Here is a 25,051-nt window from a genome sequence, read left to right as displayed (position 1 = left end):
AGTGTCTTTTTTAGCCTTACAAATGAGATACCATAATGATTCTATCCACATGTTGTTTAGCTTTAGCTATAAGTTTCCTAATTTCTTATGATTTACCACTCCTCTCATCTCAAGCACTCTTCTGGGTTTCATTTTCTCTCTTCCTGTAGTATTTCTATTTTAATTTTACTAACAAAATTATACAAAAGATATTGTTCCTATAATTTATTTAAGGACCAATCCAAATTTAATCATACACTCTGACAAAGACTCTCTCCTTGACTAAATTTTAGTTAAGCTCCTCTGAGACTTATTCTTGACTAGGTCTTGACCTTGGCCTTTCATGTCTGTCTCTGCTGAGCAGTTTTAGCAAGAATCCTTGTCAGTCTAGCGACAATCTCCTCACCCTTGATATCTCCTCACCCATAAGTTCCTCATGCTCCAACCATGATTTATAAACCCTCAGCCTGCATTTAGCAAGAATTCTGTTACACCAGTTTAGCAAGAATCTCCCTACTCCTGATGTCTCCTCTTAGTAATTTTCTATTCACTTACCCCTTCACTCTGCTTGTTGGCTACAAATCCCCAGCTGCCTTTGCTGTATTTGGAGTTGAGCTCAGTTTTACTGAAACTTTATCCCTCTATTGCAATAGTTACTGAATAAAATCTATATTGCTTTTAACTAATATCTGGCTTTATTTCTCTTTGACAACTCTCATCCTTTAAAAAATAGCTTCCCAGGGGCTTCCCTGGTGGTGCAGTGGTTGAAAGTCCGCCTGCCGATGCAGGGGACACGGGTTTGTGCCCCAGTCTGGGAAGATCCCACATGCCGTGGAGCGGCTGGGCCCATGAGCCATGGCCACTGAGCCTGCGCGTCCGGAGCCTGTGCTCTGCAACAGGAGAGGCCACAACAGTGAGAGGCCCACATACCACAAAAAAAAAAAAAAAAGCTTCCTGAGTTCATTATTTTAGATTGACAAATATTTTTTGCTTCAATTTAGATGTCTCTGGAAATGTCTCATTCCTTAGGCGGTAACCTGATTTTCTCTCTGGCTGCTATTAAGATCCAGTGTTCTCCAGTTATACTAATAGTACTTAAGTATATATTACTTTTTTTTTTTTTTTTTTTTTTTTTGCGGTACGCGGGCCTCTCACTGCTGTGGCCTCTCCCGTTGTGGAGCACAGGCTCCGGACGCACAGGCTCAGCGGCCATGGCTCACGGGCCCAGCCGCTCCGCGGCATGTGGGATCCTCCCGGACCGGGGCACGAACCCGCGTCCCCCGCCATCGGCAGGCGGACTCCCAACCACTGCGCCACCAGGGAAGCCCTATATTACTTTTTATTTATCCTGCTTGGTGTGCTTTTTGTGTCCACATATGTGGTCTTACTGAATGATTTCTGGAAAATTCTAAGCTATTATTGCTTCAAATATTGCTTCTCCATTCTTCTTTCTGCTTCTTGTGATCCAATGATTCATGTTATATCTGTCTTCTCATCCCTGTCCTATACATCTTTGAGCGTATTGACCTATTTTCCTTCTCCTGTCACCCTATACTTGGACTGTGTCATTTATTTAGTGGTATTTTCTAGTAAAGTCTGTTCAGCTGCATCTAATCTGGTACTTAATCCATTTTTTAGAATTTAAACAACTTATTTTTAGTTCTAAAAATTATAATGCAAAAAATAAATAAATAATATAAAAATTCTAATGGGTTATTCAACAATCTGCCTAGCCATTTAGACATTCTTTCTTCCTTACTGATTTTATTTCATCTTTTATTTCTTTGAATGGATGCTTTACACTTAACTATCTAAAAAAGCCATTATCTTAATTAACAGGTGTTGGAAAATATGTTATTCCTGCTTAATCTCACGAACAATATATTTCTTTAAGTTTTTTTTTTTAAGCTCCTATTTAATAAGTGAGAATCCTAATGTCCTGCATTGAGGGTGCTTTTCCTTAAGAGAGAACTCATTTTCTTTTGCTTAAAGCAAGCTACCAACCTGAGATGAATTTAGCCAACAATCTGGATCCCCTACTATGGGAGTATAGGGGGACAGGAGTAGAAGATAAATACTCTATCCCCAGAGAAGGAGCAGAGAACCCATCTTGGGCCCAAAATCCGTAACTGATACAAAAGTAGAAGTCTCTTACCACTGAAGAAAAGGGAGGTACGCTGAGGAAACCCCACTGCCGAGGCCCAGGCTCACACCTAAAACTGAAGCTGGATCAGAACAACAAAGAACACCCTTGCCCCCACCAGAAGTACAGCATGAAGTAACAAGTAGTAGCAGCCCACTGCTGGAGGAAGAGCAAGAGCAGAAAGGTAAACCTCTGTAATACAGCTTTGGGAGGACAGCTAAAAGCTGAAAATGGAGCACAAATACTGAGAAAATTCTCCTGACGTGAAAGATCCAAGAACCACGGAATAATATCAAACACAGCCACATATAAGTAACTGGAGTCACAGAAAAAATGATAGAAAAGATGAAAGACATCAAACCATGTATTTGAGCTGAGAAAACAACAAAAAAAATACAGACAAAACAAAACAAAGCTAAACCTAGAAACATCAGAGCCAAACAGTTGAAAACCAAAGATAAAAAAAGTCTTGGACGCAGCTAGAAAAAACAGAACATTAAATACAGAAGAACAAAGGAGGAAGTAAGAGTGTGAGCCAGAAGACAGTGGATCAGCTCTTTAAAGTAAGGACAGAAAAAAAAAGTGCCAATCCAGAAATCTGCACTCAGAGAAATTCTATACTTCACAAATGAAGATTAAACAAAGGCCTTTTTAGACAAATAAAAGCTGAGAAAATTAACTGCCAACAGGGATTCCCTGGTGGCGCAGTGGTTAAGAATCTGCCTGCCAATGCAGGGGACACAGGTTCGAACACGGGTCCCACATGCCACAGAGCAACTAAGCCCGTGCGCCACAACTACTGAGCCTGCACTCCAGAGCCCGTGAGCCACAACTACTGAGCCCGCATGTCACAACTGCTGAAGCCCGCGTGCCTAGAGCCCATGCTCCACAACAAGAGAAGCCACCACAGTGAGAAGCCTGCACACCACAGTGAAGAGTAGCCCCCACTTGCCGCAACTAGAGAAAGCCCGTGTGCAGCAACAAAGACCCAACACAGCCAAAAATAAAATAAATAAAATAAATAAATTTACACAAAAAAAATTAACTGCCAACAGACCTGTGTTACACGTAGTACTAAAGAAAGTACTGGAGAGAGTAAGATAAACAAAGAAATAGAGTGCTGAACATGGTTTTTAAAAAGGTAAATAAAAGACTTTTTAATCACTTTCAAAGATGATGGGCTGTCTCAAGCAAAAATATTAATTATACATTGTGGGGTTTCTAAGTAAAAATGTATGGCTACCACATCACATAAAGTGGGAGAAGGTGACAGGAGTATATTGTTATAAGACTGTAAGACCACATGTAGAATAGTATACTTAGACTGTGATAAACTGAAGATGTATACAGTGTACCACAGGGCAACCACTTAAAAGATAAATTAAGACAGAGGTATTACTAATAAGTAAATAGTAGAGATAAAACAAACAAAAAACTCAATCTAAAAGAGATTTTTTTTTTTTCGCTGCACCAGGCGGCTCACGGAATCTTAGCTCCCCGACCAAGGATCAAACCTGGACCCTCAGCAGTGAAAGCGCAGAATCCTAACCACTGGACTGCCAAGGAATTCCCCAAAAGAGATTTTAAAAAGGAAAAAAGGGGGAGAAAAGGATAGATGAGACAAATAGGAAACAACCGTGAAATAAATTTGAATCCAAACATACAAAAATCATGTTAAATTTAAGTGGTCAAAATATTACAATTAAAACGTAGAGGTTTTCACATTAGATAAAAAAGACCCAAACATATGCTATCTGTAAGAAATCCACTTTAAATATAAAAGAATGGGAAAAGGTATACCATGGAAACATTAACTAAAAGAAAACTGGAGTAGCTGTAATAATATCAAAGTAACTTTAAAACAGAGAGTTCTCGGGCTTCCCTGGTGGCGCAGTGGTAGAGAGTCTGCCTGCCGATGCAGGGGACACAGGTTCGTGCCCCGGTCAGGGAAGATCCCACATGCTGCGGAGCGGCTGGGGCCGTGAGCCATGGCCGCTGAGCCTGCGCGTCCGGAGCCTGTGCTCGGCAACGGGAGGGGTCACAATGGTGAGAGGCCCGTGCACCGCAAAAAAAAAAAAAAAAAAAAAACAGAGAGTTCTCTCAGGGATAGAGGGACATTACATAATCATAAAGGGATCAATCCATCAAGAGGACATAAAGATCCTAATATGTATGCATCTAATAATTCTTCAAAATTCATAAAGCAAAAACCAATAGAACTGAAAAGGAGAAATAAACAAATGCAAAATTATAGCTAGAGACTTCAATACTGCTCTCTCAATGTGTCACTGACAGAGCTTTTAAGTGTTATACCCCAACCCCATTTTCCCATTGCCATGTGATTTTTAATGTAGTATTTTGCATAAAACAATAATTTTTTAGGAATGCACACATCCTGTTTTAACAGAATTCACTGTACTACTATATTCCTTTCCATGTTTTTAGCCTCCCCTTATCAAGAGATACAGCCTTTCTGTGTTCCTCAGATTTGTAACTGTTAAGGTCTGCACATCCTAACTAATTGTTATCAAGTAAGTTTTTGCTTTAAATTCTGTGTTCTAGGATCACCCACTAAAAAAACATTTATGTTTATTTCCCCACATATAGGCATCTGTGAGGGTTTTTTTTCCCACAGATGGAAAGTCTCTCTTGTCAGAGAAACAATAGTGCTACTGAAAAACATGGCTTATGTGTCTGTTTCCACACGTAGCCCTACTATGTCTGATTTGCAGAACCAAATTGTATCCAAAAAGGCTCCAGCTATCCTGTGCCCAACATTGTGGTTAATCTAAACATTTAGGTTTCACACCTCAGAGCGTTTACTTTGTCCCTGATAAGTACTTTGCCAATTCCTTTTAGTGTCAGAAATGCTTTTGTTTTTTATCCATCTGCTGATACATACACTCCTGCTTGATTTTTTCAGTGATTTTGCAGCTTCTATATTTGTACTGATTTGGGACTTTAGATGTCCTCTAGTGTTATTAAATGGAGTTTATATTGCTTATTTACTTTAATATTTCTGGATGATTTGCAGGCAGGGATAGAGACAATGCTGACTTCACACATCCTTCTTTGAAGAAGTTCACTCTGTCCTTTAAACACTGTCTTCTCTTGGCTACAGGACACCACATTCTGTTTCCCCCTAATCTCCAAACTGCTGCTTCTCTTTCTTCTGCTGAGTCATCTCATTCTCATGGCTTCTGAAAGGTAGTGTCCCAGGGTACAGCCTTCAGACCTCTCAAATCTGTGCATTCCTTCTCCTAAGGAGAGATGTTATCTAACCCTTAGCTTTAAATACTGCATTTTAAAACTTTAAATATTGCCATGGCTGATAATTTCCAAATAAGTATCTCCAACCTGGACTCTCCCCTAATCTACCTCTGCTTATATACCCATATGTTTATTCACAAGTAAACGTGGATATTTTATAATCACCTGAAATTTGGTATGTGCAATTTAAACTCCTAATAACTCCTCCCAAGTTGTTTCTCTCCAATTTCCCCAATCTTGGCAATTGGTGCCCATTCATCCAATTTTTCTGGATGAAATCCCTGGAGTCTTTCTTGACTCGTCTCTTTCTCTCACATTCCTTGCCCAATTCAAGAGCAAATCTTGTAGGTCCCACCTTCAAAATAAATCCAGAAGTCAATCACTTTTATTCTTCCTCACTACTTCCAACCAAGGGTAACCTACCATCACATTTACAGAGATTAAAATACTATTCTGACTGATGTTCCTACTTTCAGCCCTCTACCCTCAATAGTATTTTCTTTGCTCAGCAGCCAGAGAAATCAATTTAAAAAAACATATTAGCATATGTTGCTTACTGGGTTAAATTATACCAATGGCTTCTCATCTCACTCAGAATAAAATCAAAGTCCTTATCATGGTCCAAATGGCACCACATAATTTCAGCTCCCATTACCTCTAAAATGCCAACTCATTCTACTCTTCGCTCACTCATTTCCCCCAATCCACAGCCATATTTATGTGTCCTCAAAAACACCAGGTACATCCCTGCCTTGGTGGACTGACATTTGATGTCACCTCTGCCACCAAGACTCCCCATGATTCTCATCTTCATTTTATTCAAGTTGATAATATTAGAAAGGCCTTCTTGACCTCCTGTCTAAAATAAAACACTCCATCATTCTTAACCTTCTCTAATTTCCTAGCTATTTACTGGCATATTTTAAGTGTATATATGTGTAATTGTTTGTTTCTTATCCTTCTCTCCCTATCAGAATGCAAGCTCCATGAGGTCAGGGGCAAAATTTAGTTCACTGATATATTTCCAACACCTAAAACCAGAGTAATGAACGTACGTACTCAATATCTGTTGAATGAAAAAACGGGGGCGGGGCAGGGGAGTCATGTGGAATTCACGTCTCCTCACAACTAGGGCACCTACCAGGCACCAGTGGGGGACTGCAGACACCTCAAGGGCCAGGAGTAACCCCCAGCGACTGGGTAGGACATGGGGCTTGGGGGGAGTAAAGGGGGAGGAGAAGTGGAGGCGGCAGGGAACTGGTGCTCCTGAGGGGTGGCTGGGGGAGGGGAAGTGATACCACGCCAAAAGGGGAAATTTGGGGAACCAATGGGAGGGCAGAGGATCAAAAGGGAGCGTGGCCAGGTTTCCCCTGCCCACTTGGACCCCCAGGAACCTGCTGAGATCCTGGGCCTGATCCTCTGCACACCCAGGCCTCCTCTAGTTGCCCAGATCCTGAGGGAGTGGGGGGGGAAGGGGGAGCAAAAGTAAAGGCTGGACCTCCGGGACCAGCACCCCTGAAGGGTGGCTGGGGGAGGGAAGGAGTTCCTACACCCAGCAGAACCCACCCACGCTTAGGGGTCCAGTGGCTACGGGGAAGATGGTGGGGGATGGGCACGAAGGAACGGAGGGGAATGGGTCCAGTGCTTTCCCTGCCCACTTAGGCATGGGGGAGCCTCTTGGGCTCCAGGGCCTAATCCTCTGCCCTCGGAGCCTCCCTCCTGCCGTGCAGAGCCCGAGCCCCACCCCTGCACCCCCACCTGGGGCCCCACCTCTGCACTCGGAGACCCCCTCTGAGACCCCCTCCAACGGGGCTGGGCCTAAACCCCACCCACACACCCTCACTCAGGGCCCTGCCTCCAAACTCCAGAACTCTACATTCGGGAGGCCCTCCTTTCCACGTGCTGCCTCTCCCCTTCTGCGCAGGTCCTAAGCAGAGGCCCCGCCCCACAATCAAACGTCACCCCACCTATGCCCCACCCCACACTTGAACATCACCCCGCCAAGGCCCCACCCCATACTCAAACGTCACCCCCCCTCCCGCCTCGGTCCTGCCCCACCCAAAATCCCACCCCTGCCTAAGTTACAACCCCTGCCTAAACTCTGCCCCCAGAGCCAAGGCTTTTCTTTTTCTTTTCTTTTTTCCTCTTTTAGACTGGGGTTCTATTTTATCTTGTTGATTCTTTTATATTTTTATTTTTCCTAATAAAACTTTTATTTTTCTAATTTTATTTTATTTTTTTATACTTTGTTAGTGATCTCTCCTTTTGGCTTGCTTCCCAACCCCCATTTTTTCCTTTTTTTCTTTTTTCTGTCATGGTTTTATTTTACCTTGTTGCAGTTGTTTCAATTACAGTTTTATTTTTCCTAATATATTTTTTACCTTTCTAATTTTATTTTGTTTTTTATTCTTTGATATTATGCTGCTCCTTTTTTTCTTTCTTTTTTCCTTTTTTTTTTTTTTAACCGCACCATGAAGCTTGTGGGATCTTGGTTCGCAGTCCAGAGGTCGGGCCCGAGCTCCTGTGGTGGGAGCTCCAAGTCCAAACTGCTGGACTAACAGCGAACCTCAGGCCCCAGGGAATATCAATCAGAGTAAGGCCTCCCGGAGGTCATCATCTCAGCACCAAGACCAAGCTCTATCCAACTGCCTGCAAATTCCATTGCTGGGCATCTCAGGCCAAACAACCAGTAAGACAGGAATACAGCACCACCCATCAAAAAAAAAAAGAAGAAAAATGAAACAACAAAAAAATGTGTTACAGACGAAGGAGCAAGGTAAAAACCTACAAGACCAAATAAATGAATGTGAAATAGGCAACCTACCTGAAAAAGAATTCAGAGTAATGATAGTAAAGATGATGCAGAATCTCAGAAACAGAATGGAGAAAATACAAGAAACATTTCACAAGGATCTAGAAGAACTAAAGAGCAAACAAACAGTAATGAACAACACAATCACTGAAGTTAAAAATACTCTAGAAGGAATCAATAACAGAATACCTGAGGCAGAAAAATGGATAAGTGAGCTGGAAGATAAAATGGTGGAAATAACTCCCAGGGAGCAGAATAAAGAAAAAAGAATGAAAAGAATTGAGGACAGTCTCAGAGACCTCTGGGACAACACAAAACGCACCAACATTCGAATTTTACGGGTCCCAGAAGAAGAGAAAAAGAAAGGGTCGGAGAAAATATTTGAAGAGATTATAGTCGAAAACTTCCTTAGCATGGAAAAGGAAATAGTCCATCAAGTCCAGGAAGCACAGAGAGTCCCATATAGGATAAACCCAAAGAGAAACACGCCGAGACATACATTAATCAAACTATCAAAAATTAAATACAAAGAAAAAATATTAAAGCAGCAAGTGAAAAGCAACAAATAACATACAAGGGAATCTCAATAAGGTTAACATCTGATTTTTCAGCAGAAACTCTGCAAGCCAGAAGGGAGTGGCAGAACATATTTAAAGTGATGAAAGAGAAAAACCAACAACCAAGATTACTCTATCCAGCAAGGATCTCATTCAGATTCGATGGAGAAATTAAAACCTTTACAGATGAGCAAACGTTAAGAGAATTCAGCACCACAAAAACAGCTTTACAACAAATGCTAAAGAAACTTCTCTAGGCAGGAAACACAAGAGAAGGAAAAGACCTACAATAATAAGCCCAAAACAATTAAGAAAATGGTAATAGGAATATGCATATCGATAATTACCTTAACTATAAATGGATTAAATGCTCCAACCAAAAGACACAGACTGGCTGAATGGATACAAAAAGAAGACCGGTATATATGCTGTCTAGAAGAGACCCATTTCAGACCTACGGACACATACAGACTGAAAATGAGGGGATGGAAAAAGACATTCCATGCAAATGGAAATCAAAAGAAAGCTGGAGTAGCAATTCTCATATCAGACAAAATAGACTTTAAAATAAAGACTATTACAAGAGACAAGGACACTACATAATGATCAAGGGATCAATCCAAGAAGAAGATATAACAATTGTATATATTTATGCACCCAACATAGGAGCACCTCAATACATAAGGCAAACGCTAACAGCCATAAAAGGGGAAATGGACAGTAACACAATCATAGTAGGGAACTTTAACACCCCACTTTCACCAGTGGACAGATCATCTAAAATGAAAATAAATAAGGAAACACAAGCTTTAAATGACACATTAAAAGATGGACTTAATTGATACTTATAGGACATTCCATCCAAAAACAACAGAATACACTTTCTTCTCAAGTGCTCATGGAATATTCTCCAGGGTAGATGATATCTTGGGTCACAAATCAAGCCTTGGTAAATTTAAGAAAATTGAAATCATAACAAGTATCTTTTCCGACCACAGTGCTATGAGACTAAATATCAATTAGAGGAAAAGAACTATAAAAATACAAACATGTGGGGTTCCAAGGTGGTGCAGTGGTTAAGAATCTGCCTGCTAATGCAGGGGACACGGGTTCGAGCCCTGGTCCGGGAAGATCCCACATGCCACAGAACACCTAAGCCAGTGCACCACAACTACTGAGCTGGCGCTCTACAATCCACAAGCCAAAACTACTGAAGCCTGCGCGCCTAGAGCCTGTGCTCTGCAGCAAGAGAAGCCACTGCAATGAGAAGCCTGTGAACCTCAACGAAGAGTAGCTCCCTCTCGCTGCAACAAGAGAAAGCCCGCGTAGTAACGAAGACCCAATGCAGCCAAAAATAAATAAATAAATAGATTAATTAATTAATTAAAAAATACAAACACATGGAGGCTAAACAATATGCTACTAAATAACCAAGAGATCACTGAAGAAATCAAAGAGGAAATAAAAAAATACCTAAAAACAAACGACAATGAAAACATGACGACCGAAAACCTATGGGATGCAGCAAAAGCAGTTCTATGAGGGAAGTTTATAGCAATACAATCCTACCCCAAGAAAAAAGAAAAATCTCAAATAAACAACCTAACCTTACATCTAAAGCAATTAGAGAAAGAAGAAGAAAAAAAACCTGAAGTTAGCAGAAGGAAAGTAATCATAAAGATCAGACCAGAAATAAATGAAAAAGAAATGAAGGAAACGATAGCAAAGATAAATAAAACTAAAAGTGGTTCTTTAAGATAAACAAAACTGATAAATCATTAGCCAGACTTATCAAGAAAAAAAGGGAGACGACTCAAAACAACAGAATTAGAAATGAAAAAGGAAAAGTAACAACTGACACTGCAGAAATACAAAGGATCATGAGACATTAGCACAAGCAACTATATGCTAATAAAATGGACAACCCGGAAGAAATGGACAAATTCTTAGAAAAGCACAATCTTCCAAGACTGAACCAGGAAGAAATAGAAAATATACACCAATCACAAGCACTGAAATTGAAACTTTTATTAAAAATCTTCTAACAAACAAAAGCCCAGGACCAGATGGCTTCACAGGAGAATTCTATCAAATATTTAGAGAAGAGCTAACACCTATCCTTCTCAAACTCTTCCAAAATATACCAGAGGGAGGAACACTCCCAAACTCATTTTAAGAGGCCACCATCACCCTGATACCAAAACCAGACAAAGATGTCACAAAAAAGAAAACAACAGGCCAATATCACTGATGAACACAGATGCAAAAATCCTCAACAAAATACTAGCAAACAGAATCCAACAGCACATTAAAAGGATCATACACCATGATCAAGTGGGGTTTATCCCAGGAATGCAAGGATTTTTCAATATACACAAATCAATCAATGTGATACACCATATTAACAAATTGAAGGAGAAAAACCATATGATCATCTCAATAGATGCAGAAAAAGCTTTTGACAAAATTCAACACTCATTTATGATAAAAACCCTCCAGAAAGTAGGCATAGAGGGAACCTATCTCAACATGATAAAGGCCATATATGACAAACCCACAGCCAACATCGTTCTCAATGGTGAAAAACTGAAATAATTTCTGCTAAGATCAGGGAAAAGACAAGGTTGCGCACTCTCACCACTATTATTCAACATAGTTTTGGAAGTTATAGCCACAGCAATCAGAGAAGAAAAAGAAATAAAAGGAATCCAAATTGGAAAAGAAGAAATAAAACTGTCACTGTTTGCAGATGACATGATACTACACATAAAGAACCCTAAAGATGCTACCAGAAAACTACTAGAGCTAATCAATGAATTTGGTAAAGTAGCAGGATACAAAATTAATGCACAGAAATCTCTTGCATTCCTATACACTAATTATGAAAAATCTGAAAGTGAAATTAAGGAAACACTCCCATTTACCATTGCAAAAAAAAGAATAAAATACCTAGGAATAAACCTACCTAAGGAGACAAAAGACCTGTATGCAGAAAAGTGTAAGATACTGATGAAAGAAATTAAAGATGATACAAACAGATGGAGAGATATACTATATTCTTGGATTGGAAGAATCAACATTGTGAAAATGACTATACTACCCAAAGCAAACTACAGATTCAATGCAATCCCTATCAAACTACCACTGGCATTTTTCACAGAACTAGAACAAAGATTTTCACAATTTGTATGGAAACAGAAAAGATCCCGAGTAGCCAAAACAATCTTGAGAAGAAAAATGGAGCTGGAGGAATCAGGCTCCTGGACTTCAGACTATACTACAAAGTTACAGTAATCAAGACAGTATGGTACTGGCACAAAAACAGAAATATAGATCAATGGAACAGGATAGAAAGCCCAGAGATAAACCATGCACATATGGTCACCTTATCTTTGATAAAAGGCCAGAGTATACAATGGAGAAAAGACAGCTGTTCAATAAGTGGTGCTGGGAAAAATGGACAGCTACATGTAAAAGAATGAAATTAGAACACTTCCTAACACTATACACAAAAATACACTCAAAATGGATTAAAGACCTAAATGTAAGGCCAGACACTATAAAACTCTTAGAGGAAAACATAGGCAGAACAGTCTATGACATAAATCACAGCAAGATCCTTTTTGACCCACCTCCTAGAGAAATGGAAATAAAAACAAAAATAAACAAATGGGACCTAATGAAACTTAAAAGCTTTGGCACAGCAAAGGAAACCATAAACAAGACGAAAAGACAACCCTCAGAATGGGAGAAAATATTTGCAAATGAAGCAACTGACAAAGGATTAGTCTCCAAAATATACAAGCAGCTCATGCAGCTCAGTATCAAAAAAACAAAAAACTGAATCCAAAAATGGGCAGAAGACCTAAATAGACATTGCTCCAATGAAGATATACAGATTGCCAACAAACAGATGAAAGAATGCTCAACATCACTAATCATTAGAGAAATGCAAATCCAAACTACAATGAGGTATCACCTCACACTGGTCAGAATGGCCATCATCAAAAAATCTACAAACAATAAATGCTGGAGAGGGTGTGGAGAAAAGGGAACCCGCTTGCATTGTTGGTGGGAATGTAAATTGGTACAGCCACTATGGAGAACAGTATGGAGGCTCCTTAAAAAATTAAAAATAGAACTACTATATGACCCAGTAATCCTACTACTGGGCATATACCCTGAGAAAACCATAATTCTAAAAGAGTCATGTACCACAATGTTCATTTCAGCTCTATTTACTATAGCCAGGACATGGAAGCAACCTAAATGCCCATCGACAGACGAATGAATAAAGAAGATGTGGTACATATATACAATGGAGTATTACTCAGCCATAAAAAAGAAGCAAAATTGAGTTATTTGTAGTGAGGTGGATGGACCTACAGTCTGTCATACAGAGTGAAGTAAATCAGAAAGAGAAAAATAAATACCATGTACTAACACATATATATGGAATCTAAAAGGAAAAAAAAGGTTCTGATGAACCTAGAGGCAGGACAGGGATAAAGACACAGCCATAGAGAATGGAGTTGAGGACCCAGGGAGGGTGAAGGGTAAGCTGGGATGAAGCAAGAGAGTAGCATTGACATATATACACTACCAAATGTAAAACAGATAGCTAGTGGGAAGCAGTTGCATGGCACTGGGAGATCAGCTTGGTGCTTTGTAACCACCTAGAGGGGTGGGATAAGGAAGGTTGGAGGGAGATGCAAGAGGGAGGGAATATGGGGATATACATATGCATATAGCTGATTCACTTTGTCACACAGCAGAAACTAACACAACACTGTAAAGCAATTATACTCCAATAAAGATGTTAAAAGAAAAAATGAACACATGAGCAATACTTAAGATTAATAAGAATTTGTACCTATCACCAGGTGTCCTTCTGTTTAATACAGCTTAACTCACCTGGGTAGCTCTGGCTTGGGGACTCTTCCTCTAATACCCATGGTTGCTCTCCTTGTTCCAACCTGAAGATCAGTTCTGGTTTAGGGATGCAATACCCTGCGAATGGGAAATGACATGGGAATTGCGCTAGGCTCATGGGCTTTAGGGCTCCTGAAGAAAACAGAAAATGAAGCTTCAGGGACCAATTTCAATCTATTATTGGGAAAAGAAAAATTCTTTATGGTGTTTCAACAGTCCTTCTTCTTATCACCCTGGATCTCAAGCCTAAGTATCTTCAAACTCAAAAAATTTCCACAGGTGTCAGCAACCAAGAAAGGACATGCATACTAGGAATCTACACGGAAAACAATCCCTACCCACTGAGACGAGGTGACTATAGTTCTCCAACATCACATCCCTGTACAGTGTCCTCTGAGCAGGGTCCAGCTGCTGCCACTCCTCCTTGGTGAAGTCCAAACTCACATCCTCAAATGATAAGGATTCCTGAAATAGCACATTTGTGCTCAAATTTAAGTAATCAGAATTGAAAGACATGGAGAAGCTACATGAGAATGGTTATACTGTTCACTATTCAGAGTCAATCAAAATATGTTTTGGGATGTCTACTTCTGCACTGTACTTGGTTGGAGAGGGAGAAATCATAACAGATATTCCCTACTACTGGTATAAGCTATTGATGCCTGCATGCCATAAAAACTATCCTACTTTGGGGGAATCTGAAGACAAAGCAATGTTACTGTTATCAAGAAGCATATAATCTGAAAAACAGACAAACATACAAGCATATAACTACAATAAGATGTTACTATTGTGAAAAGATGAGCAAAGTTGATTGCAGTTTCAAAGGGGACAAAAGTTCTATTCCTGCTATTAGGGTGGGTTTCACTGAGGAGGTAAAATTCTGAGTGGTTAAACAACATTAAAGTAACATTCATGAACCTGGGGCAACAGCATAACCATGGATACCTCTAAAAAAAGTAGTTAAAGGAAAAGCAATTAGCATGTAAGAGAGTACCATTTGGGACTATGATAAGATAAAGAGCTATGGAGTTATTCAGGGAGTGAGTTATTGAATAATTTTGGATATAACTCCTGTAGAATAGGGGTGTCCAAAATATCTGCTTACTCTTCCTTCTGGGAAACCTTTTAATTTATTTATAAATTGTAAACTTATATTGTCAATCTATATATAAAATTTCATTCTTATTTTTTTAGATTAAAAAAAATGTAGGTAGGCACCTGAGTATTTTCTTCCCATAACTGAACAGTCTCATACAATCTTCACCAAGAGTCGATTCTATCTCAAGAAACCACTTTCTTTGCTCATCTAGAACGAGCAACTCCTCAACTGTTAAAGTTTTATCAAGAGATTGGAGTAATTCAGTAATATCTTCAGGCTCCACTTCTATTTCTAGTTCTCTTGCTATTCTACCATACCTGCACTTACTTCCTCCACTGAAGTCTCAAACTCCTCAAAGTCATCCATGAGGGCTGAAATCAGCTTCTTCCAAATGCCTGTTAATGTTGATACGTAGACCTCTTCCAATGAATCACAAACACTCCTAATGGCTTCTAGAATGGTGAATCCTTTCCAGAAGGTTTTTACTTTGCCAGATCCATCAGAGAAATCACTGTCTATGACAGCTATAGTGTTATGAAACGTATTTTTTAAATAACAAGACTTGAACATCAAAATCACTCCTTGACCCATGGGCTGCAGATGCTGTGTTATCAGGCATGAAAACAATATTAATCTCGTTGTACATCTCCATCAGAGCTCTTGGGTGACCAGGTGCACTCTCAATGAACAGTAGTATTTTGAAAGGAATCTTTTTTTCTGAGCAGTAAGTCTCAATAGTAGGCTTAGAATATTCATCAAACCATGTTAAAAGCTGATGTGCTGTCATCCAGGCTCTGTTGTTCCATTTATAGAACACAGGCAGAGTAGATATAGCATAATTCTTAAGGGTCCTAGGACTTTGCAAATGGTAAATGAGCATCAGCTTCAACTTAAAGTCAACAGCTGCATTAGCCCCTAACAAGAGAATCAGCCTGTCCTTTGAAGCCAGGCACTGACTTCTCTCTAGCCATGCAAGTCCTAGATGGCATCTTCTTCCAATTTAAGGCTGTTTTGTCTACATTGAAAATCTGTTGTTTAGTGTAGCCACCTTCACTAATTATCTTAGCTAGATCTTCTAAATAACTTGCTATAGTTTCTACATCAGCACTTGCTGTTTCACCTTGCACTTTGATATTATGGAGATGTCTTCTTTCCTTAAACCTCATGAACCAGACTCTGCTAGCTTCAGATGTTTCTTCTGCAGTTTTCCTCACCTCTCTCAGCCTTAAATGGAATTGAAGAAAAGATAATTAGGTCCTTGCTCTGGATTAGGCTTTGGTTAAGGGAATGTTGTAGCTGCTTTCATCTTCTACCCAGACCACTAAAACTTTCTCCATATCAGCAATAAGGCTGTTTCACCTTCTTATCATTTGTGTGTTTACTGGAGTAGCACTTTTAATTTCCTTCAAGAACTTTTCCTTTGATTCACAACTTGACTAACAGTTTGGTGCAAGAGGCATAGCTTTTGGTCTATCTAGGCTTTCAGCATGCTTTCCTCACTAAGTTTAATCTAGCTTTTGATTTAAAGTGAGAAATGTACGATTTTTCCTTTCACTTGAACACTTAAAGGCCACTGTAGAGTTATTAGTTTGCCTAATTTCAATACTGTTGTGTCTCAGGGAATACAGAGGCCCAAGGAGAGGGAAAGAGACTGGGTAACAGCTGGTTGGTGGAGCAGTCAGAACACATACAACATTTAAGTTCACTGTCTTATATGGGTGTGGTTTGTGGTGCCCCAAAACAATTACAATAGTAACATCAAAGATCACTGATCGGGCCTCCCTGGTGGCGCAGTGGTTGAGAGTCCGCCTGCCGATGCAGGGGATACGGGTTCGTGCCCCGGTCTGGGAGGATCCCATATACCGCGGAGCGGCTGGGCCCGTGAGCCATGGCTGCTGAGCCTGTGCATCCGGAGCCTGTGCTCCGCAACGGGAGAGGCCACAACAGTGAGAGGCCCGCGTACCACAAAAAAAAAAAAAAAAAAAAAGATCACTGATCACAGATCACCATAACAAATATAATAATAATGAAAAAGTTTGAAATATTGTGAAAATTACCAAAATATGACAACAGACATGAAGTGAGCAAATGCTTTTGGAACAATGTGCCAAAAGACTCGATGCAGAGTTACCACAAACCTTCAATTTGTAAAAGAAATACAGTATCTGTGAAGTGCAGTAAAGCAAAGCACAATAAAACAAGGTACGCCTGTATTATACATGACAATGAAAAATGGAAATGGCAAGCGTCTTTCAGTAAAGAAATGGAAAACTAAAATGTGGTATGGTCTCATAATAAAATATTATATGACATTAAAAAGAATAAAGTATTAATCAATTTGGACCAATCTTAAGTACAATATTAAAATTTTTTAAACGGAGGTACAGTAACCTACATATCAAATGAGATAACTGACATAATTCTAAGAAGCATATAAAACAAAATATATATCCTTCCATGATACATACATTTCCATCTACTTACACAAATAGAATGAGAAATTAATGTATATATATAAATATATAAACATGTATATGAACAGTGAGTCAAGAATGAAAACCCAGCTATGGTAGGCTGAATAATGGCCTAAGGATATTCATGTCCTAATCCCTAGAACATGTGAATATTACTGTATATGGCAAGAGGGCCTTTGTAGATGTGATTAGCTAAGAATCCTGAAAAGAGAGCATCCTGGATTATCCAGGTGGACCCTAAGGATAATCAAAAGTGTCCTAATAAATAAGAAGGAGCCAGAAAGAGATGTGACTACAGAAGAGGAGAAGGCAGTTTAAAGAAAGAGTTTAGACTGATGTGATATGCCTTGAAAATGGAGGAAGGTGCCACAACAGCTGAAAAAAGCAAGGAAACAGATTCTCCCATCAGAGCCCAGAAGGTACAAGTCCTGTCATCACCTTGTAAGATTAATTTGGACTTCCCTCTAACTTTGTGTTGGTTTAAACCATTAAATCTGTGGCAATTTGTTACAGCTGTAACAGGAAACTAATATACAGGGATACATTAATTGCCAGGAGTCAAAGTCCTTAATTGTTCTGAAGGAGACATCACTAGAAGGGTAGAAAGAGGGTTGTATGAAGTTATAGGAGCTGCTAATAGAGGCTTTACAGAAGAGCAGGCAGTGGGGTCAAATGATGCAGAGAGGTCAAGTAACTCCAAAACTGCAACAGATCACTGGTAACAGACTCTGACCAGGGAAAACAGCAGAGCATAGAACTCTCAGGGCCACATCCCTCCAAAGGAACACCTAAAAACCTGGCAAAAACTATCAGAATCAACTTTAGCAGAACTCTGGAAAATAGACAGTGGTTACAACAATCAAGAGAATGATTAATCAAGAAAAATGCAACTGAAACCTGGTAGGAGGGATCTTGTGTTGTTTTAACTTACCCTTGCTCCATCTCACCCTCTCAGGCTGTATTAGATTGCTATGGTTGCCATAACAAAGTATACAGACTGAGTGGCTTACACAACATAAATTTATCTCACAGATCTGGAGGCTAGAAGTCCAAGATTAAGGTGTCAGCAGGGCTGGTTCCTTCTGAGGGCTGTGAGATAAGAAGCTATTCAAAGCCTTTCTCCTTGGCTTTCAGACGGCTGTCTTCTCCCTGTAACTCTACAACGTCTTCCTGCTATATGTAGCTCTGTGTCCAAATCTCCCTTTTATAAGGACACTAGTATTGGATTAGGGCCCACTCTAATGAACTCACTTTAACCTGATTACCTCTGTAAAGACCCTTTCTCCCAATAAGGTCATATTCTGAGATATCAATGATTAGGACTTTAACATATAAATTTTCAGGAGACAATTCAACCAGTAACATTTGGTCTTGAAGATGGACTCCAATATTCTTGGTGTAGATTCCTGGTGCCAGAGAGAGCAGAATGGAGCTGTTTCTCAACAATTGGGGTTGTTTGTTTTGATCTGTCTGGTGGATACCTGAAAAGACTACAGCAGAATGCTCAGAACCTCTCACATCAGAGAAACGACTACATGAAGGGCATTTACTGAAAACATTTAAAGGCAAATGAACCAGCTGCTGCCACTGGGGCAAAGGACGTCAGCTGGAGCAAACAAAAGATATGTCAAAAAAGTCTGTGAGGAAAAGCTGAGGAGTGAAATGCTTTGGGGCTTTGAAAAGTTTCCATATAGTCCTAGAAATCTAGAAGACCCACACATATCTAGGATGAGGCACATGTTCAAAAAAGACCTGACAAGATCCTAAGCTCTCAACTCTAGGTGACTATCAAGCTCTGTACAAATAAGAAGTGAGGGTGAGGGAAGAGTTGTAAACTGCCCAGTGTGGTGTTGAGGATATGCTCCAATACACACAAACCCCACAGTGAGGACTGGGGAGATTTTTGGTTTTGTTGACTCCAGGCACTTAAGGAAATCTCTGTTAAATCACTAGTTGAGCACTATGTAAATGGGACAGAGATTTCAGTAATGACATGCAACAAAGAAGACAGTCTTTACAAAAATAGTTTAGAAATTTACCAAACAAACAAAAAACTATGCCTCACACAACAGTAACCACTCTGAGGGTTGGGGAGGAGATCTGATCTCTGAATTAACACATTGTAATATTCAAAATGTCCAGTTTCACCAAAAAATTATAAGGCATTTAAATGAGAAAGTATAGCCCTTTCACAAGAAAAAAATTCACAGACACCTTCCCTGAGGAGGCCTAATCTTTGGATTTACTAGACAAAGATTATAAATCAATTGTCTTAAATAAGGTTAAAGAAGTAAAGGAAACCATGGGGGGGGGGGGGAATTAAAGGAAACCAGAAGAATGATGTTCCACCAAAGAGAATATCAACAAATAGAAATCCTGAAGTTGAAAGGTACAAAAATTGAAATAAAAACTTCAGTAGAGGGTTCAACAGCAGATGTGAACAGATGGAAAAAAGAATCAGCAAACTAGAAGATAGGTAAACTGAAATTATACAGTTTGAGAGGCAGAAAGAAAAAAGAATAAAGAAAGATAAACAGAGCCTAAGAGATCTGTGGGACACCATCAAGCACACCAACATTTGCATATTGGGAGTACCAGAAGGAAAGTAAAAGACAGAAAAAATATTTGAAAAAATAAAAGCCGAAAACCTCCCAAATTTGATGAAAGACATGAACCTACACATCCAAAAAGCTCAAGGAACTTCAAGTAAGATACGCACAAAGAGACCCACTAAAACACAGTATAATCAATTGTCAAAGATAAAGAGAATCTTGAAAGAAATAAGAGAGAAGTGACTCATCATGTACAGGAGATCCTGAAAAGGAATATCCAATTTCTCATCAGAAACCATGGAGGACAAGAGGCAGTGGCATGACATATTAAAGTGCTGAAAGAAAAAACTTTCAATGAAGAATTCTGTATTCAAAAATACTGTTCTTCCAAACAAAGAAATATTAAGCCATTCTCAGATAAACAAAAGCTGAGGGAGTTTGTTGCTAACAGACTTGTCCTTCAAGAAAACCTAAAGAGTCCTTCAAGCTAAAATGAATGGAAGACACTAACTCAAAGCTAGTTAAAGAAATAAAGAACATCATTAAACTACAAAGGTAGGGACTTCCCTGGTGGTCCAGTGGGTAAGACTCTGCACTCCCAATGCAGGGGGCCCAGGTTTGATCCTTGGTCGGGGAACTAGATCCCATATACATGCTGAAACTAAGAGTCCACATGCCGCAACTAAGAAGCCTGCATGCCACAACTAAGAAGTCCACATGCCACCACTAAAGGTCCCACATGCCCACATGCTGCAACTAAGACCCGGCACAGCCAAAATAAATAAATAAAATAAATAAATAAACAAACAAATAATTTTAAAAACTATAAAGGTATACATGAAAGCCAATATTATTATATTTTTGGTTAATAACTCCTTTTTTTCCCTATCTGACTTAAAAGACAAAAGCATAAAACAATAATTATAAATCTGTGGCACATGGATTAGATTCCTAGGGCTGCTATGACAAATTCCCACAAACTGGTGGTTTATAATGAGAAATTTATCCTCTCATAGTTCTAGAGTCTAGATGTCCAAAAGCAAGGTGTTAGCAAGGCCATGCTCTCTCTGCGACTCGAGACAGAAACTTTCCTTGCCTCCTCTTCATTTCCGATGGTGGCCAGCAATACTTGACATTCTCTGGATTGATGCTGCATTACTCCAATCTCTGCTTCTGTCATCATATGGTGTTCTCCCTGTTTATCTCTATCCTTCTGATACTGTGATACAGTAAGGAATATATATATATTTTGGTCTTTGTCTCTGACAGGAGGAAGGAAATAATAAAGATTAGAGGAGAGACAAATAAGTGGAATAAAAAAACAGAATGAACAAAACCAAAAGTGCTTCTCTAAAAAACAATCAACAAAACTGACAAACCTCTAGCTAGACTGACAAAGTAAAAAAGACTCAAAATATTAAAATCAGAAATGGAGACATTACTACCAACCTAACAGAAATAAAGAGGGTTATAAGACAATACTAAAAAACAATTTACATCAAAAAATTAGAAACTTAGATTAAATGGATAAATTCCTAGAAACACACAAATAACCAACTGACTCAGGAAGAAATACAAAATGTGAATAGCAAGCAAAGAGATCAAATCAGTAATCAAAAACTTCTCAACAAAGATAAGTCCAGAACCAGATGACTTCACTGGTGAATTTTAACAAACATTTAAAGAAGAATTAACACTAATCCTTCCCAAACTCTTCCCAAAAAGAGGAAGAAAAAACCCTGAAAAACGTTTTTCAGACCCCTGAAAAATGCAGGGGTTAAGGTTGATGACCTCAGTGCGGTTGAAAATCCGAGTATAACTTCAGAGCTATCCCTCCTTATCTGCGGTTCTGCACCTGCAGATTCAACCATCCATGGATTGTGTAGTACTGTAATATCTAGTATTGAAAAAACTCTGCATATAAGAGGACCCATGCAGTTTAAACCTGTGTAGTTCAAGGGTAAACTGTACCTCTTAACTAATTCAATGAGGCCAGCATTAATTACCCTAATATCTAAGTTAGATAAAGGCATCACAATAAAATGAAATTACAGGCCAAAATGCCTTATGAATATAAATGTAATATCCTCAACAAAATACTACAAAATTGAGTCCAAACAACATATTAAAAGGATCATGGGTAATTCCCTGGCGATCCAGTGATTAGGACTCCACACTTCCACTGCTGGGGGCAAGGGTTCCATCCCTGGTTGGGGAACTAAGATCCCGCAAGCTGCGTGGTGCAGCATGAATGAATGAATGAATAAACAAACAAACAAATAAACAGATCATGAATCATGACGAAGTAGAATTTATACCAGGAATGCAAGAGCAGTTCAACATGAGAAAATCAATTTAATATACCAAATGAAGATGAAAAATCCCCACATGATGCTCAAGTGAAGCAGAAAAAGCACTTGACTACATCCAAAACCTTTTCAGGATAAAATCACTCAATAAACTAGGAACAGAAGTGAACTGCCCAACCTGATAAAAAGGCTTTTACGAAAAACCCACAGCTAACATATTTAATGGTAAAAGACTGAAAGCTCTCCCACTTAAATGCGGAACAAGACAAGAATACCCACCTTGGTCAATTCTATTCAACACTGTAAAAGAAGTCCCAGCCAGAGAACCCAGGCAATAAAAAGAAATAAAGCCATCCAAATTAGAAACAGTGAAGTAAAACTATCTCTGTCTTTAGATCACATGATCTTACATACAGAAAATCCTAAAATATCCATCAAAAAAGTATTAGATCTAATAAATTCAATAAAATTGTAGAACACAAGATTAACACACAAAATATCAGTTTAATGAACAATCCAAAAGTAAATTAAGAAAACAACTGTACTTACAATACCATCAAAAAGAATAAAATACTTTGGAACAGAGTTAACCAAGGAGGTCCAAGACTTGTATACACTGAAAACTACAAAACTTTGCTGAAAGAAATTAAAGACCTAAATAATGGAAGGACACTCCTTGTTCATGGGATAAAATACTTAATATAGTCAAGATAAGAATACTCCCCAGTGTTCCACAAATTCGATGACAAATCCAACAACCTTTTTTGCAGAAATGGACATGATCTTTAAATTCACATGGAATTGCAAGGAACCTCGATAGCCAAAACAACCTTGACAAAGAAGAACAAATCAGAGGACTCACGTGTTCTGACTTCAAAACTTGCCACAAAGCTAGAGAATCAAAACAGTATGGAACTGGCATAAGGATACACACATAGATCAAGTGAACAGAACTGAAAGTCTGGAAATAAACCTACACATCTCTGGTGAACTATTTCTCATCAAGAGTACCAAGACCACTTAATGTGAAAAAAACAGTCTCTTCAACAAACGGTGTTGGGACAACTGGATATCTACATACAAATATATGAAACTGGACCCCTTCCTCATGTTATATATGCAAAAATTAACTCAAAATAGATCAAAGACCTAAATGTAAGAGCTAAAACTGTAACACTCTTAGGAGAAAACATAGTAAATCTTCATGATCTTGGTGTGCCAATGAGTTCTTAGATATGACATCAAAAGCACATACAACAGAAGAAAAATAGATAAACCAAACTTCATCAAAATTAAAACCCTTGGGCTTCCCTGGGGTGCAGTGGTTAAGAATCCTCCTGCCAATACAGGGGACACGGGTTTGAGCCCTGGTCTGGGAAGATCCCACATGCCACAGAGCAACTAAGCCCGTGAGCCACAACTACTGAGCCTGCGTTCTAGATCCCACGAGCTGCAACTACTGAGCCCGCGAGCCACAACTACTGAAGCCCGTGCACCTAGAGCCTGTGCTCCACAACAAGAGAAGCCACCGCAATGAGAAGCCCACACACCACAACGAAGAGTAGCCCCCACTCGCTGCAACTAGAGAAAGCCCGCACGCAGCAACAAAGACCCAACGCAGCCAAATATAAAATAAATAAAATAAATTTATAAAAAAAAGAATCAGGGCTTCCCTGGTGGTGCAGTGGTTGGGAGCCCGCCTGCCGATGCAGGGGGCGCGGGTTCGTGCCCCGATCTGGGAGGATCCCGCGTGCCGTGGAGCGGCTGGGCCCGTGAGCCATGGCCGCTGAGCCTGCGCGTCCGGAGCCTGTGCTCCGCAGCGGGAGAGGCCGCAGCGGTGAGAGGCCCGCGTACCGCAAAAAAAAAAAAAAAAAAAAAAAAAAAGAATCAAGCACCACTAAACGAATTTATTAAAAAAAATTAAAACCCTTTTTGATTCAAAGTATATACTATCAAAAGAATGAAAAGACAACTCAAAGAATGGGAGGAAATATTTGAAAATCATATAACTGATAGAAGCCTAGTACCCGACATACTCTTACAATAAACAACCCAATTTTAAAATGGACAAAGGACATGAATAGATATGTCTGCAAAGTAGTTATAGAAATGTCCAAGAAGCACACAAAATGGTGCTCATTTGTCATTACGGAAAAGCAAATCAAAACCACAATGAGATATGACTTCGCACACACTAGGATGGCTGTAATAAAAAAAATATAGACGTTAACAAGTGTGGCTGAGGATGAGGAAAAACCAGAACTCTCATATATTGCTGGTGAAAATGTAAAATTGTGCAACCATTGTGAAAAAGTTTGGTGGTTCCTCATTAAGTTAAAAATAATTAACATAGGACACAGCATTTCCACTTCTAGGTATATACCCATAATTGAAAACAGGTTTTTTTTTTAATGAAATACAATTATTTAATGAGACTATTCAAGACTGGAAAAGATGCAGTGATACAGGCAGAAAACAGGTTTTCAAACAAAAATGTGCACAAATGTTGACGGTGGCACTATTCGCAATAGCTGTAAGGTGGAAACAACAAAGATGTCCATCAACTGACACCTGCATAAACAAAATGTGGTACATCCATACAGTGGAACATTGAGTCATGAAAAGAAATGAAAACTTGGTAAAAGAGTACAAACTTTCAGCTATAAAATGAAAAAGGTCTGATGATCTAATGTATAACATGGTGACTACACTGATAACATTGTATTGATTGTATAATTGAAATCTGCGGAGAACTTAAATGTCTCACAAAAAAAGAAAAATATGTGAGGTGGTGGATGTGTTAATTTACCAGATGGGAGGAATCCTTTCATAACATATATGTATATCAAATTGTCATGATATGTACTTTAAAAATCTTACAATTTTGTCAATTATACCTTAATAAAGCTGGGGGGTGGGGA

At 39.2% G+C, this 25,051-nt stretch overlaps 1 protein-coding gene across 1 annotated transcript in view; it reads right to left on the bottom strand.

Annotated features, from left to right (window-relative positions):
* Positions 1-24,164, bottom strand: part of LOC307057892 (putative zinc finger protein 487) — a gene marked incomplete at its 5' end in the record, with an annotated part of 77,464 nt that extends 53,300 nt beyond the window's left edge. The window contains 4 exons of the mRNA XM_079711201.1: positions 13,676-13,771; positions 14,032-14,158; positions 14,381-14,433; positions 24,158-24,164. Coding sequence (XP_079567327.1) covers positions 13,676-13,771; positions 14,032-14,158; positions 14,381-14,433; positions 24,158-24,164 — 283 coding nt within the window. The remainder of the gene's footprint in view (positions 1-13,675; positions 13,772-14,031; positions 14,159-14,380; positions 14,434-24,157) is intronic.
* Positions 24,165-25,051: the final 887 nt, after the last annotated feature.

This window comes from Hyperoodon ampullatus (genome assembly GCF_949752795.1).
Source record: "Hyperoodon ampullatus genome assembly, chromosome: 1".
Lineage (NCBI taxonomy): Eukaryota > Metazoa > Chordata > Mammalia > Artiodactyla > Ziphiidae > Hyperoodon > Hyperoodon ampullatus.
Note: the sequence above shows the minus strand (reverse complement) of the source record. Positions and strands in the feature narration are given on the sequence as shown.